The sequence below is a fragment of the Nannospalax galili genome, unplaced genomic scaffold (assembly GCF_000622305.1).
Source record: "Nannospalax galili isolate Female #2095 unplaced genomic scaffold, S.galili_v1.0 scaffold265, whole genome shotgun sequence".
Lineage (NCBI taxonomy): Eukaryota > Metazoa > Chordata > Mammalia > Rodentia > Spalacidae > Nannospalax > Nannospalax galili.
Window position 1 is genome coordinate 748,359 of NW_008353747.1, and position 15,555 is coordinate 763,913.

At 49.1% G+C, this 15,555-nt stretch overlaps 1 protein-coding gene across 1 annotated transcript in view; it reads left to right on the forward strand.

Moving 5' to 3' along the window:
* Window positions 1-15,350, forward strand: part of Tmprss13 (transmembrane serine protease 13) — a 29,959-nt gene extending 14,609 nt beyond the window's left edge. The window contains exons 4-13 of the mRNA XM_008850957.1: window positions 2,320-2,442; window positions 3,486-3,615; window positions 5,647-5,739; window positions 6,463-6,506; window positions 7,811-7,973; window positions 8,678-8,850; window positions 12,462-12,560; window positions 14,363-14,505; window positions 14,655-14,807; window positions 15,324-15,350. Of these exons, the coding sequence (XP_008849179.1) occupies window positions 2,320-2,442; window positions 3,486-3,615; window positions 5,647-5,739; window positions 6,463-6,506; window positions 7,811-7,973; window positions 8,678-8,850; window positions 12,462-12,560; window positions 14,363-14,505; window positions 14,655-14,807; window positions 15,324-15,350 (1,148 nt within the window). The remainder of the gene's footprint in view (window positions 1-2,319; window positions 2,443-3,485; window positions 3,616-5,646; window positions 5,740-6,462; window positions 6,507-7,810; window positions 7,974-8,677; window positions 8,851-12,461; window positions 12,561-14,362; window positions 14,506-14,654; window positions 14,808-15,323) is intronic.
* The last annotated feature ends 205 nt before the right edge of the window (window positions 15,351-15,555 follow it).

Genomic DNA, 15,555 nt, shown 5'->3' on the forward strand with positions numbered 1-15,555 from the left:
CAGACAGTTGTTAGCAACCACATGGATTCTGGGAACCAAACCTGGGTCTCTCCAGCCAGTGTTCTTAATCTCTGAGCCATCTCTCCAGTCCCTACCACGTACCTTTTAAGCTCTCACCCCACCTTCTCCAGGTCAGGAGGACCATGTGAGAGGATGGCATGATGCTTGGCACAAAAATCTCCCTCTGAAAACAAATAGCTAGGTAGGAAAACCAACAAGCCATGAAACAATGAAAAAGCCTCCCAAGATCAATGTGACAAAATGCACTGTTCAGGGATTCAGGCCCCTCATTTGGTCCGTCTTTGGAAAAGGTCACCCAGAACATGTCCTAGGAGGGAGCAAAGACGAGCACATGTCATGCTGTCCTGTCCCCAGGGAGGTCACCCATGCCTGGGGCACTAGAAATAAGTCAGGCTAAGTGGTTTCAATATGACTTCAAGGAAGAGGTGACAGTGGCATGAGCGAGGGTGCAGGCAGTTTCAGATGGGGTCCTGGAAGACAGGTGAGCAGTCATGTCCAACCTGGGCATCAGAATGGATGGGCAGCTACTGTAAATGGGGGAGGCCAGCCAAGCAAAGCTGACATTGGGAAGAGTCCACTTAGCCAGAGGGGAGATACATATTCGGGGTCTGAGGGCTACCTTCTTGGCTCCATGATGCCAGGAAGCTTTAAACACCAGACTGTGAAGAAGGATTCTATAGAAGAAGCAATATGAGGTGGTGAAGGGAGGGGTGGATAGGTGCATGGAATCTTCTGGTGGCAGAGTTGTTAGAGGAAGAAGGTGGTGTGTTGTTAGATCATAACTTTAGTACTATGCATTCCTGCATCAGCATCCTGCCTCTGCTTCTCATGAGCTGTGTGACTTCAGCAAATTAATTAACATTCTGAGCCTCAGTTTCCCCATTTCCTGATCGGATGGTGCAGTCATGGTTACAATGTATGTGATGGCATCTAGGTTTCCTTGGGCTGAGATCTCCTGTTTACTTCCTCCCCTTCCCCAGCACAGAGTACCCTGCTCTATGACAGCAGAGGGAATGAGCCGGGAGGGGGCATGAGACACTCAAGGGCAGGCTCTGCCAGGTAGACTTAAAACTTCTGGTCCACTTCTATAGCAGTTCCTGATTCCTCATGGCTCCTTTATGGAGGCCAGGGATCTCCCAGGCCAGGGAGGTAGTAGGATCTGTACAGGTAGAGCTCGGCCTCTTTGTTTCCCACCCAGCACTCTGTCTACAACATTTCACAGTGGCCCGACAATGTGAAGCTTCTCAAGCATTTGCCAGAAGGAGACACCCAGAGGTGTTCTCAACATCTGGGGGATGGGAGTTGAAAAGAAGATAGAACACTGACTGGAGAGCCTGCACTGAGGGATCAGGAAGATGTGTGTCTGGATAGGAAAAGTGCTTCTCCTGGATATCAGAGCTAGTAAGGGAATATGGGGTCAGGGCTGAGGAGATGACAGATTGGGGCCTGGGTGAGGCAGTCAACCATAGGTCTGTGGGGGCTTCACAGAAAGTTGTCTCCAGTAAGTAGGACGACAGTTCTGGGTTTGGAAAGATTGGTGTAAGAGACAGAAGGAGACAGGAAGCTGATTCCCACATGAGGCTTGAGATGTTTTCTTGCATCTTGGGAACTGACTACCTAGAATTGCTTGCTGAATGAGAAGCCATTGAGAGGCATAAGGATGATAGCGAGGAGCGAGCACATGGGGCACCCTTGTTTGGGGGAGCAGGAGGAAACAAATCTAGGAGCTGCCAAGACTGATGTCATGGTAACCCGCCTTGAGACAGCTAGGCAGTGGTTCTGTGTGTGTGTGTGTGTGTGTGTGTGTGTGTGTGTGTGTGTGAACAGCTAGGCAGTGTTTTTGTGTGTGTGTGTGTGTGTGTGTGTGTGTGTGTGTGTGTGTGAAGATAGAAATTTCTCTGCCATAATCCTAGTTGTGCATAGAGAAGAGGGGATGCCAGAGGGGCTCAGAGAGGGGACTTTGGGATACTGGAGGAGAGTTCTTTGGTTACCATCTCAGCTAACATGTAGAGTAGGGGCACTCCCAAAGTAGCATCCACTTCCATTTCTATTTCCTTTCATCTCTCTCTGCATGGCTGGCTGCTCAAGTCTGCCAGGGGCTACCCTGCTTGCAGGAGCTTTCTAGAGCATTCCTGAGCAGCAGCCTTTCTCTCCATACAGATGGGGGACGGGAGCCCCAGAGTCCAAGAGGGACTGCAGGTCGGTGTCTCAGAATCCCCAGGGCCTTGGGCTGCTGAGTGTTCTATTGGGAGCTGGTGGTGACTAGATGTCCGCTTGTCTTTTTTTTTTTTTTTCTAGTCTACTTCTGGCAGGGCCACACCGGGATCAAGTACAAGGAGCCGATAGAGAGCTGCCCCAGGCATGCCGTTCGCTGCAATGGGGTGGTGGACTGCAAGCTCAAGAGTGACGAGCTGGGCTGTGGTAAGGAGGCTGGGCACGTGTGTGTGTGAGTGTGTGTGTCTGCATGTGTACCTTGGAGGCTACATACTGTATTGCAAGTTCTAACAGTCCAGGCAGAGTCAATGGACAGAGATTTGAAAGATCTAGGTCTGAGTGACAGCAGACTTGGATTTGAAACCAGATTTTGAGTGCTATGTGACATAGATAAGTCATTTGCCTTTCTAAGGTTTCAGGTACCTGCTTTTTAAAATGAAGGGCCTGAACAAGATGGCTAGCACTTTAATAAAATCTGAAACTCTATCAGATTGAGAAAAAAAGACGATCTCTGCTGGGCATGGTGGTGCACTTGGGAGGCAGGGGCAGGCAGATCTCTGTAAGTTCAAGGCCAGCCTGGTCTACATAGTAAGTTCCAGGCCAGCTGGGGCTACAGGGAGACCATGTCTCAAAAAGACCAAAAAAGACGATCTCTGACTGGAGCAGGCTTGGGATCTGGTCCATTCCTCTGTCTAGCAGGTGCCCTCTCATTTGCCACACCTATGATTTCTTGATGTCCTAGGCAATCACAGAGACACATTTGAACTCTGGTCCTCAGTGGCTTGTGCATGTGTGGTCTTCCACAACCTTGCTGTGGGGTAGGGGGGCCCCATCCATTTCACCTCTGAATTTATTAATACAGAGACACTTGGCATGGCTGCACTCCTCTGTGACCAAGTCTGTCCTATGGGCATGCCCTCAGATCATTGATCTTATTCCCCTTGTCACCTTTTCCTTTAGGCATGTCATTGCCCTCTTAGTGTGACTGCTCTTGGTGATGCTTGTCCCTCTCCCCACAATGGCATCCCTGAGTCGGGCCAGATGAACAGTTGTCAAAGCCCCATCCCTTTGCCTTGGCTCTGTCCTTACTGAATACTGTGGGCCTCTGGCCATCACTACTTGGGCCGCCTTCTGGACCTCTTCAAGGAGTCTGAGGACAGGAGCTTCATAGAGCCTTCCACAGCTCATTCTTAAAAGCCTGGAGGTTCCTAGGTGTTAAAGGCCTGCTCTTCCCTTTTTCTGCCCTGCAGTGAGGTTTGACTGGGACAGTTCTCTGCTGAAGGTCTACTCTGGGTCCTTTGGTGAGTGGCTTCCCATCTGTAGCAGCAGCTGGAATGACACGGATTCCAAGAGGACCTGCCAGCAACTGGGCTTTGACAGGTAAACCTGGGAGGGTCCTCATTCAGGGATGCCTCAGGCTGTTTGCCAGGGGTGCTACAGGCACCTTGGGAGGCTGAGGCTGGATGATCATGAACCCAACCTGGGGTTCACAGAGAGACTAAAAAAATTTAAAGAAGGAAGGAAGGAGGGAGGGAGAGGAAGAAGAAAGGAAGGAAGGAAGGAAGGAAGGAAGGAAGGAAGGAAGGAAGGAAGGAAGGGAGAAAGAGAAATAAAAAAGGAAGTGATGGGATCCTGAGGGGAACTAGTGTTGATCTTACCAGCTCAGGACGCCCCTGAGTCACTGAAAAAGGTGGTGGCCTGGAATCCACTGAGTGTGGGGTGAGTTGTTTCTAGTAGAGCCATTTCCAGAAGAGCTGTAATAGTATCATTCGCCCCTAGGGCTCTTTGGATGAAAGTACCCTCTTGTCTATCACCACACCAAGTGGTTCTGGGATGGCCCTGTGAAGCAGCTGGTTGTTTGAGAAGTTCTTGTCTTACACTTGGGCACTAGGAGCTCTGCTGTGCATCCAAAGCCATTTGTGGACTTTGAGCCACAGCAGTTGTGGCTTGGTTGTGAAATTCATTGACTGGGAAGTAAGATGGTACCAGTGTGATCTGGCCAAGTACTGTGAAGCTTTGGCTCCATAGATTTTATACCAAGGAGTCAGTGTTGGTGGGTAGAACAGAGGATAGGGTGGACAATGACCTTCCTATTTGAAAGATCCTCCAACTGAAGGCCAGGTAGACACCTCCATCTACTGCCTTGGCCTGAGTGTGTATGTGTGTGTGTGTGTGTGTGTGTGTGTGCACATGTGTGTGAATGTGGTTGCATGGGTATATGAATATGTATGGAGGCCAGAGAGTCAAACTTGGGTGTTGTTCCTCTGGAACCATCCACCTAATTTTTTTGAGATAAGATCTCTCATTAGCCTGAAGCTTGCTAAGCTAGACTTCCTGGCCATCAAGCCTCAGGGACCTGCCTGTCTCTGCATCCCCAGTGCTGGGATTGCTAGCATTTTGCATGGGTTCTGGGGGCTGAACTCAGGACCTCATGTTTTTTTTTTGTGGAAAGTACTTTACCAATTGAGCTATCTGCCCAGCTCTTTCTCCAAGTTCTTAAGCTTAATGACTTTAGGATTCATGGATGTGTGTGAGATTATGGGGGAGAAGAGTTTAGGATCTCTCATGTGTTCTGCTCTTTGAATGCCATTATGCAAAGAGCATTTGCTGAGTTTTCAGAAGACTATGTGGCACTTAGATATAAAGGAATATGAGAGGACCCCATATTTGAAGATCCTCTAGTGTGGTGTGGGAAAGGCTTATCCCAGCAATCCCACAGGAGGGCATGTGTGGAGCTCTGTTGACACACAATGGAGAGGATGCTTAACTATGCTTGGGAAAGGAACTGTGTATGCAAAGACCCAGTTCCTTGGAAGGGCATACCATAGTCTAGAAACACATGTAAGTTCCAGGCAAAGAGTAAAACACACTCGAATCACCTAGGGTGTTTGTGAAAATGTACCCCAGAATACAAATCTCTAGCATTGGGACTTAGAACCTGTTTAACAAACACCCAAGGTGATTAAGAGGCACACTGCTCTGAGAGTCACCATCAGTCATCCGGCAGTCTTGAGCATGCTGATGAGTGCTCAAAAGGTCTGGCGTGGTGCTGATGCTGCAAGACTATAAATCACAGTTTGGATAGAAAGGGCTAGATGTGTGTTCTCAAAGTCAAGCATACATCAGAATTACCTGGAGTTGTTAGAACACGGGTTGCTGTGTGCCCCTCAGAGCTCTGGTTATAGGCCCTTTCTAACTAGGTAGTACTGATATGGACCTTGACCACACTACAGAGTTACTGGCCCAGTCATAGGGCTGGGGGACAAGGCAGAACAAGTGGGTGTGGCCAGGTGGAAGAGTGGCTATTCCAGTCTGACCCCTGGGGTGTGAGGGTTGCTCTCATGGTCACAGAGGACTTGGGGTATACTGACTGCCTTCAGGGAGTTCATTCTTCTTCTTGCCTCCTTGCAGTGCTTACCGGACAACCGAGGTGGCCCATGGGGACTTTACCAGCAGCTTCTTACTTTCTGAATACAACTCCACCATCCAGGAAAGCCTCCGCAGGTGCAGTGGAGCAACCAGGCTGCCTGTGTGCAAACAGGGACTGAGGGAATGGTGGAGGGTACTTAGAGTCAGGGAGCCCCTCTCCCATGCCTTCCTGGGACCCAGACTCCAAGACCCCATTGCAAAAGGTCAGGACACCACAGATACAGTCCTCCTTCACCTCCTGGTTTACAGTTTCTTATCTGAGGTCTGGAGCAGAAGTCTCCTTAAGGTCAGAGGTTTCTGCTCTCTAACCCCTAAGAGCTTGTTTGATTGGGAACAATGACTAAGAAACTTTGGGGACACCAAGCAACTAGGTGTTTGGATTCTGCAGAGTGGACTTGGAATGAAAAGAGATATGCATAGCTTGGGCTAGAGCTGGGGCTGGGGTTGAGGCCGGAGCTGAGGTGGGGACAGGAGCAGGGGACCAGCAGGGTTAAGTAGTCAGGGCCCAGGAGGCCCAGCTGGGAAGCCCCAGTCCCCTCCTGGGCCTCCACACTGTCTGCCATCTTTGCCTTGCAGCCCCTTCTGAGGTTGAAGGGGTTCCTCAGCTAGTGCTGCTTACCTTGTGCAAGCAAGAGAAGAAGAAGCCTCCAGCTGAGCGATGGTCCTCCAATGCCTGTTTTGAGCTAGGTCCTCTGCATGCTACGTTGAGGATCAATTAGGCCTGCTCAATTGTAGAAAGGCTTCTTGGTGGAGGCAGCTACTGAATCCTTTTCTCACCTTTTGTGTCTCCTACCACAGGTCTGAATGTCCTTCCCAGCGGTATGTCTCACTCCAATGTTCCCGTAAGATCTTCTTCTTTTTGGAGTATGGCCTGTGTAGAATGGGAGTTTGTGGGCAGAGGGATGGAGCCTTTCTAGGGTAGATGGCTGGTCCTGGGGATCCAAGCCATTAAGCCTACTTCAGGGTCAGAGCCTCTGTAAGGCACTGGGGCAGCCAGGATAACACTTTCCTTCTTCTGTCTGGGGGGCAGGGAGCTCATTTCCAAAGGTGCCATGTGAGTCTCCTGGACTCTGGGCAAAGGCTGAAAAACTGGGGGAGGACGGCAGGTGTGGGCCAGCTGAGAGCTTTGTGTCTACACTCCCTGAGCATCTGAACACAAAGGGCACTGTATCTATGCCTTTAAGGACAGGCTTGTACTTACTGCCTGTGGGAGCTCTACAAGGCAGGTGCCAATACTGTCCACTTTCCCTTGCCTAAGGTCAAAACCCAGGCAGGTGAGGAGTTGATATCTGACCTTGGACCTGACTCTTGGCTGTGAGTCATTCCACAAGTCCTCTGTTCTTGGTGATGCCAGGGTGCAGGCTGGCGCAGTGATGTGGATGCAGTGCCCGCTGCTCAGACCGCTGCTCTCTTCCCTCTGCAAGCAGAAAAGCCCCATGTCTGGGTACACACATCAGGCTGCCCCCCTTGTCTGGGGCCTGATTCATTCCAGAGTTGTGTCCTTGTGAGGAAGGGTCCCCAACAACACTAAATGATCCATCGAGGCATGCATGGATACAAACCCAGCTGTGCATACAGGGAAGTTTATTTTTCCTTCATTTTGATATGAAGAGTTGCTGTAATAGTGATCATTAATTAATTCAAGGTGGTAATAGCATCCGTTTTCTTTCCTGAGCCTCTAATGGCAGTTCTAACCAAGCCTGACTCGGTGCCAAAGCACTGGGTACCTATTAAGCATTTGCCTGGTTAGAGAGAGAGAGAGAGAGAGAGAGAGAGAGAGAGAGAGAGAGAGAGTAGAGAGAGAGAGAGAGAGAGAGAGAGAGAGAGAGAGAAAGAGAGAGAGAGAGAGAGAGAGAAAGAAAGAAAGAAAGAAAGAAAGAAAGAAAGAAAGAAAGAAAGAAAGAAAGAGAAAGAAAGAAAGGCAAAGAGGAACCTGCCTTGGGTCAAATTTCCTACTGGAAGACCCCAGAAAGCTAAGCTCACCTTGTGCTGTTTCTGCTTAGGCAGGGAACAGCCATGCCACACTGGACTGAGTGATCAAAGGCTTACCTTCAGGGTGGGATTGCCCAAGCTGGCCCTGGGTTCAGGGAGGGTGGCTTCTCAGAAAGAAGCAAGTGTCACAGGCTGTCTTCTTCATTTCCTCCAGACTGTGGTCTGAGAGCCATGACTGGGCGGATCGTAGGAGGGACCCTGACCTCAGAGAGCAAGTGGCCCTGGCAAGTCAGCCTACACTTCGGCACCACCCACATCTGCGGGGGTACACTCATCGACGCCCAGTGGGTGCTCACCGCAGCCCACTGCTTCTTTGTGTAAGTGCCTGAGGAGCCTCTGATTTGATATTGTTACAGCCCAGAGGATCAACTGTGAGTGAGGAATTGGTTCCAAGCTAGGGTTAAGGATGAAAATGACCCTGGTAGCCTCTAGGAAGAGTGGGACAGGCAGGAAGAGGGCCTTCAGACTTGTCTCCTGGAGACTGGGTGAAATAAAGAAGCTCCAGGCTTGTCATCTCCTCCTGCCACCAGGCTGATAGCAGAAGTCTGAGAATCTGGAACGCTGTCTCAAGACTTGAGGGACAGGGGCTACAGGAGGACAGTGAGCTGGCTTCTGACAGTCTCTAGAAGTCTTGCCCTTTGGAGACCCATAGCATAGATATCCTAGACACTGGCTCCCTGAGTAATGAGCCCTGTCTAGATCTTGGTGGCTGGTACCATCTGTCCCACTCCCTACATTGCATCCTGGGCAGCACACAGTGGAGGTCAATGCCACACGGGGGTCTTACTCATCCTTTTGCTTTTTACACACTGTAAGGTGCAGAGTGGTCAGTTCAGAACAACTTTGGGGAGAGTGAGGGATGGCTTTGGGCTTCCTGAGACAGAGGGCTCCTCCAGAGTCATTTCGTCCATTCTCCTGCCTCCAAGCCAGTGCTTCTGCTGGGGTCTCTATTAGCAGATGCTCTGGTGACCTCTGCCAGGCATGTAACTGAATTGTGCTCACACTCTTGTGGCTCTTGCAGGACCCGGGAGAAGATTCTGGAGGGCTGGAAGGTGTATGCAGGCACCAGCAATTTGCACCAGCTACCCCAGGCCGCTTCTATCTCTCAGATCATCATCAATGGCAACTATACAGATGAACAGGATGACTATGACATCGCCCTCTTGCGGCTCTCCAAGCCCCTAACCCTGTCAGGTAAGTGAATCTGTGCTTTTTCCTCTTTCCCCAGCACCCTTGGGAGCAGCAGCTTCTATTGACCCATTTGGGTCCCAAGAGCTCCATTATAGCAGAAGTTAAAGACTCTCAGTGATTACCACATGGAACACTTTTACAAATGGGGAAACTGGGGGCCTACGGAGGTGACTCAGTGGGTAAAGTGCTTGCTGAACAAACATAAGGACCTGAATTCAGATCCCCAGAACCCAAATAAAAGCTCTGCTTAGTGGCAGTGCCTATAACCCTAACACTGGGGAGTAGAAGTAGGATCCTGGGGGCTTGCTGGCTGATCAATCTAGTCAAAACTTGAGCTTCTGGTTTAAAGACAGTGAGGATCCCTGTCTTTAAAAAAAGGAAGACACTAGTGTCAGCCTCTAGCCTACAAACATAAACCCTTACGGATATGCATACCTTCATATGCACACACACACGCACGCACACACACACACACAAACACACACACACTCACAGAAAGAAAGAAAACAAGTGGAGAAACTAAAATGCAGTGGTTAGAAATACAAGTGCCTCAAATGGCACATTTCACATTACGAATTGGCCACGCCACAGAGCCAGGGCTTGGCTACTGGTCTTAATCAATATAAGGAGACTGAATTGACTAACTAGTTGTAACTGAGCACTTAACAGATGCCAGACAGTATATTAGTTACTTTTCTCATTGCTGTGACAGAGTACCTGATCAAAGCAACCTAAGGGCAAAAGGATTTATTTTGGTTCCTGGCTTACAAGGATATAGTCCATCTGGTTGGAAGCCACGGTGCTGACAGCAGCAGGACTATGTCACCGCTTGTTCACATCAGAGTAGATCAGGAAGCACAGAGAGGACAGGAAGTAGGGCTGGGCTATAAACCTTGAGGCCTGCCCCCAGCAATCTCCTCCTAAAGGTACTATAGCAGCCTCCTAAAGGTAATACAAACTTCCTAAACAGTGCCACCAGCCAGAGACCAAGTGTTCAGACACACGGGCCTATGTGAAGCATTTTGTATCTAAGCCATAACACATTGGAAGGCCTTTTACATGTATGTATGTATTCTTCCCATCCAGCCCTGGGCGCAAGCCTGTGAGCTCCATTTAACATATGAGGAAATGGAGCTTTAGAGAGCAATGTTAACTGCAGCCATGAGTGATAGGTTGCAGTCCAGTCCAGATGGTATCCAGGTTGATCTGCCCCCCGCCCCCTAGCAAGGGCCCTTCTCACATGGCTGTGGGCTAGCAAATGGTGTGCACTGCAGTGGAGAACATGAGCTGAGTGCACATTTGAGTGAATCACTGTTATGTCATTGAAACGAAGGACCAAGTGAGGCAAACTGCCAGAAAGACCACAGATGTTCTCAGGCCACTGGGGACAAGGAATGTCAAAGAAAGCTTCATTCACTCATTCACTAGTTTGTTCACTTCTTGCTTTGTGTCTACTACATGGCCAATGGCAAATAGAACAAAATTGGCGATCTGCATTAAGACAACCAGATATGGCCAATGATGCCATGTTGGGGGGAGTAGGGGGAGCTATCGTGGTCCAGTTGGGGGCATCTGATCAGACTTGTCAGGCTGGGAGATGCTAGACTGAAAGAAGATAGATAAGGTGGGTTCTAAGAGGATTGGTGGGGACTGGATGCTTCCTGGTGGCTCAGTGGTTAGGAACACATACTGCTCTTATAGAAGACCCAAGTTTGGTTCCCAGCACCCAACTCTAGTATAGTAACTCCAGTTCTAGTGGATCCAACACCTTCTTCTGGCCTCCACAGGCACCTGCATTCACACACACACACACACACACACACTTTTTAAAAAAATCTTTAAAAATACTTGTGAAGACAGGTAAAGGAGGCTCAGGAGGGAGCCTGAAGATTGGGGTCAGGGCCATCAGAATAAGAAAATTCTCATGAGAGGGAAACAGGCACATCTCCTTTGGAAGACTGGGATTTCCAGAATCCTTGGAGAGTTCTCTGGTTAGTTCAGATTTGAGCCTGTGAGCTGGGGTTTCCATTATGGAGGCAGTATCTGTCAGAGACAGAGCTGTTAGCTCATCAGAGTAGGGCAAGGGGGAGTAGTCCTGGGCAGAGCTCTGGTGAACAGGCTATCCCTGAACTACGTTCAGTATGGCCATACCCACCCAGGATTGTCTGTGGAGCCTCTGGCTAAGCTGAGGGGCTCAGGCAGCCTCATTCCCTGCTCCACTCTCCCTCTCTGTCTGTCTTTCTTTCTGTCTCTCTCTCTCTCTATCTGCCCCACCAAAACATGCCTTCTCAGCCTTGTACAGCCCAAATCTATTTGACTAAAACATCTGTATCTTACTTCACTACCCCATCCATTACTATTTGGAATTTCTAAAGTAATTTCTAAAGTCAAATTAAAGCCTTATAATATCATGTAGGCTTCTCAGAACGTGGCAGTCTCCTTCCTGGTGAGGATGGGCCCTGGGGCATGAAACAGACCACAAGTCTGAGAATCACAGCTCAGATTTATGTAGTCCCAGGGTCAGACCATGTGCCCTGATTTTTGTTGTTGTTGTTGTTTACAAACCAAGGTAGATTTTTCTTAAACTGTTTTGGGAGGCTGAGCACCTTCTGTGAAAACCCACTAATAATTTTAAATCCCTTATTAAAATAAGGGGAATATATAACTATAGAACATATCACTGTGTTACAGGTTAAGACCTCATCTCAACAATGGGCACAGAAAAGAAATCATGTTTTGCATTTTTTGTTAATAACTGATATTATCCTTCCACTTACTTGTGTGTTTCCTTGTGTGTGGCAAGTTGACATTTAAAACCAACCATTGCAACATGAATTCCTCTCTCCTTCCTTAGTCCCTCCCTCCATCCTCAAATGTTCATACATGCCTAAATCTGTGGCAGACCCACATAGCATGCATAGTGAATGTAACAGCTGAGAACACTGCAGAATTCTATCAGCGAATGTTTCCCTCCTATAGTCTGGAGTTCAATGATCTGTATCATAAGCTATCTAAGGGGATCCAGGCTGCCAAGGAAACTTATGAAGTGATATGCAGTTAATATCTTATAGATAGCACTAAGCATGGGAACATGTTAGCAGTAGTTCATGGTCTCAGTCTTTAGAGGTGGGCTCTTCCTCCTTGGAGGGTTTTCTCACCCTGTGTCAGATGAATGGAGAGAGAGAGAGCTCTGAGTGCTGTCCAGCCAACTGGTGCCTTCCTAGATCAGATAGCACATACCATGAGATGACATGGCCCTAACATCTGGGACTTAGTCTATGTTGTTCATGTGTTGAAGGAAAGGCCCGGAAGAGGCTCAGCTAAAACTATCTTGCTAGAGAGACTCTCCTCCATCAGATTCCAAAGTTATATATATGTCTCCATGGCAACAGTGGGACCAAAATGGCTTCAAGGATGCTGGCAGGACCCTGAGGACTGGAGAGTTCAAATGAAGTGATTGAGTTTTGTACTTGGTCAGTTCAAGGCCCTGGAGGATTCAGACCTCTGAGGGAGCAAGGATAGGACTCCTAGAACATGGGTGCTCTGCTCCCATTATTCTTCCACCCAACCCCCCAACCTTGCTTCTTTACTAACACTTGGAGGCCTTGTTGCAGCTCATATCCACCCTGCCTGCCTCCCTATGCATGGTCAGACCTTCAGCCTTAATGAGACCTGCTGGATCACTGGCTTTGGCAAGACCAAGGAAACAGATGGTGAGTAGCAGAGACCCAGGGCTGTGTGTGTATGTGCTTTTTCAAAGGCATATGTACATGTGTATATGTATGGAGACCATAGGTCTGGGTATGCAGATAAGGGCCTATACAGATGAGAGTTTGGGTCTACAGCTTCATGGTAAATATATGAACTGAAACAAATGTGAATATGTCAACAGTTGGTGTGACAACACCTTCCATGCAAGACAACCAGGAAACCCTGCAGTTGAATGAGTTGGGTTCACTGCTCATGACAGTGAGGGAAAACACATGTGAAGAACCATGGGTATTTCAATAAAAAGCTGCTAGAAAGGGCTTATTGTAGAAGCTGGGTGTCTTGGGGAGAGTTCAGAGAAGTGGAAGTTTTCTCTAGGTTGGTTGCTATTGGGAAGCAGGGGTATCTCTGCTCATCTAGAAGGAGGAGAGAGCTAAGGCTATCATGGTAGAAGAGCAACAGGCCCTTGCACTGAGGGGGAAGAGAGGATGTTTTGTGTTTGTGGTTTGCACAGGACTTTGTTTTTCCAGTAATAGGTACTGAGCCAAGGGCCTTGCTCATGCTTAACAAGAAGTTCTCTACCACTGAACGACATCCCAGGTCTCATTTTGAGACAAGGTCTTGCTAAATTGTCCAGGTTGACCTAGAACTCACTGTGGAGCCCAGGCTGGCCTCGAACTTATGATCCTTGTACCACAGCCTCCTGAGTAGCCAGGACTACACCTGTGCTACCAGGCCTGGTTGGGACCTTGTCTTCACCTGTCCTAAAGAGGATGCTGAGATTGCCTTGTTTAGCCTCTCCTCATCTCAGTCCAAGTACCTAGTCTGGTGTCAGTTCCACAGGACTATCCATGTCCCCCAAGGGGGACACCGTGGCCTGACCAGTCTGGCTCTTACATTCAGACTAACTCTACAAGTCAAGGCCACCGTTCCCTGACTCCCTTGATGAAAAGATGATTGGTCTGGATACAGCCTTCTGACCCTGTATTCAACACTGATTAGCTGTATGGCTGTGGGCAAGTCACTTCTTCAGCCCTAGGTAGCCCTACCTGTGAATGGGCCAGTAAGACATACCTTCTTTAGGACTGAAAGTTTCTGAAAACAAAGTGGCCTATGCGGTGGTACTTCAAATGTAGGCAACGGTGCAGTCCTTGTCTTGGTTACTTTACATGTGGCTGTGACAAAATACTCAACAAGCAACTTAAGAGAAGAAAGGCATATTGTGGCCCACAGTTCCATGGCAGGGAAGGCATGGTGGCAGGAGCTTGAGGCAGCTGTCACATTGCATCTGCGGTCAGGAAGCAGAGGAATATGAATGTTGCTGCTCAGTTCCTGTTCTCTTTCTCAGTCAGTTTAGGACCCCAGATGATGAAAAGGTGCTGCCCGAATTTAGGGTGGGTTTCCTACCTCAGTTACCCTAATCACAGCCATGCCTAGAGGTTAATTTAATCTAGATAGCCTCTCACAGGCATGCCCAGAGTCTTCTTTCCTGGGCGATTGTAGGTCCAGTCAAGTTGACAATCCATATAAACCATCATGATCAGGTAGCCCACAGGCTTGTGAGTTTGTGTAGGGACAGTTTCTGTATTATGTACATTGAGTTATGTCTGGTGTGAAAGGTATATGTGCCCATACATGTCCTGGGTTCCTGCCGTAGAGGCTCCCTTGGGCTGAGCCCAGACACAGACATGGTGCACTCTACTCCCAGGAGGCTGAGTCTGGGTCCTGAGGGAACAAATGATGGCTATGAAGCTGCCACAATCTCACTGGTTTCTCATCCTCTCTCCCCACTTTCACCTCACTGAAGAGAAGACATCCCCTTTCCTCCGGGAGGTCCAGGTCAACCTCATTGACTTCAAGAAGTGCAACGACTACTTGGTCTATGACAGCTACCTTACCCCAAGGATGATGTGTGCTGGGGACCTTCGTGGAGGGAGGGACTCCTGCCAGGTGAGGTCCTGGTGGGTGGGGCTAGGTCCCAGGACCCTGGAGATGGGAGAAGGCTGGGGTGTTGGGATTGGCATGGGAATTGGGGACCCACTTTTTCTTGCTTAGGACCCCCTTCCCCACATGGCTGACTCATTGACTCTTCCTTGCAGGGAGACAGTGGGGGACCGCTTGTCTGTGAGCAGAACAACCGTTGGTACCTGGCAGGTGTCACCAGCTGGGGCACAGGCTGTGGCCAGAGAAACAAACCTGGTGTGTACACCAAAGTGACCGAAGTCCTCCCCTGGATTTATAGCAAGATGGAGGTGAGAGCCCTGCACAGGGACAGAGGCTAGAGGAGAGTGGAGAGGTGCAGACAGAGGCCATCTCAGCCCTGTGCGTTTAGGGTGTTCAAGACAGGGTCAGATATCAGATGAGCTGTCTTTTCATCCTTTCCTCCTTTTGGAACAGAGACCAGAGGATTATAAAATGGTGAACTTAGGCACAGTGCCAGCCCCAATACCGTTCTCTCCCCATGATGGCCAAAGGCATTCAAACTTGCCACTAGAGTATACTAGGAGGCCACCCTCCATGGCAAGAAGTTTTGTATCAGGAAACCAGGATCTGCTTCCAGTTCTGTTGATTCAGCTCAGTTCAACCTTGCCTCCGCCTCCTGTCTGTAGCTTCAAAGATGGGAGCTAGCTATGGCCAGATCTGCAGGCAAGGGCAGATGGTTCAGAGCTCAGATGGAGCGAAGGAGATGAACCAGAGCCTCCCAGACTCTCCAGCCCTTGGGTTTCTGTGTTCTCTGCTCACTTTTACCATTTTCTCTGTTTCCTCAGAGTGAGGTACGCTTCCGGAAGTCTTAAGCAGCTCCATCACATAGCACTGAGCTCCGTGAAGATTCTGGCCAAAGGGCCTGGCCACTTGCAACATCTGGACCAGGGGCCACCAGGCACCTTTGTTCCTCCCACCTCTGTTGTCTGCTGCCTTATTAGGGTACATATTGGTGCATATGTGCATATTTGTGCATGTGTACATGCATGCATGTATGCATGTCCATGTGCATGTGTG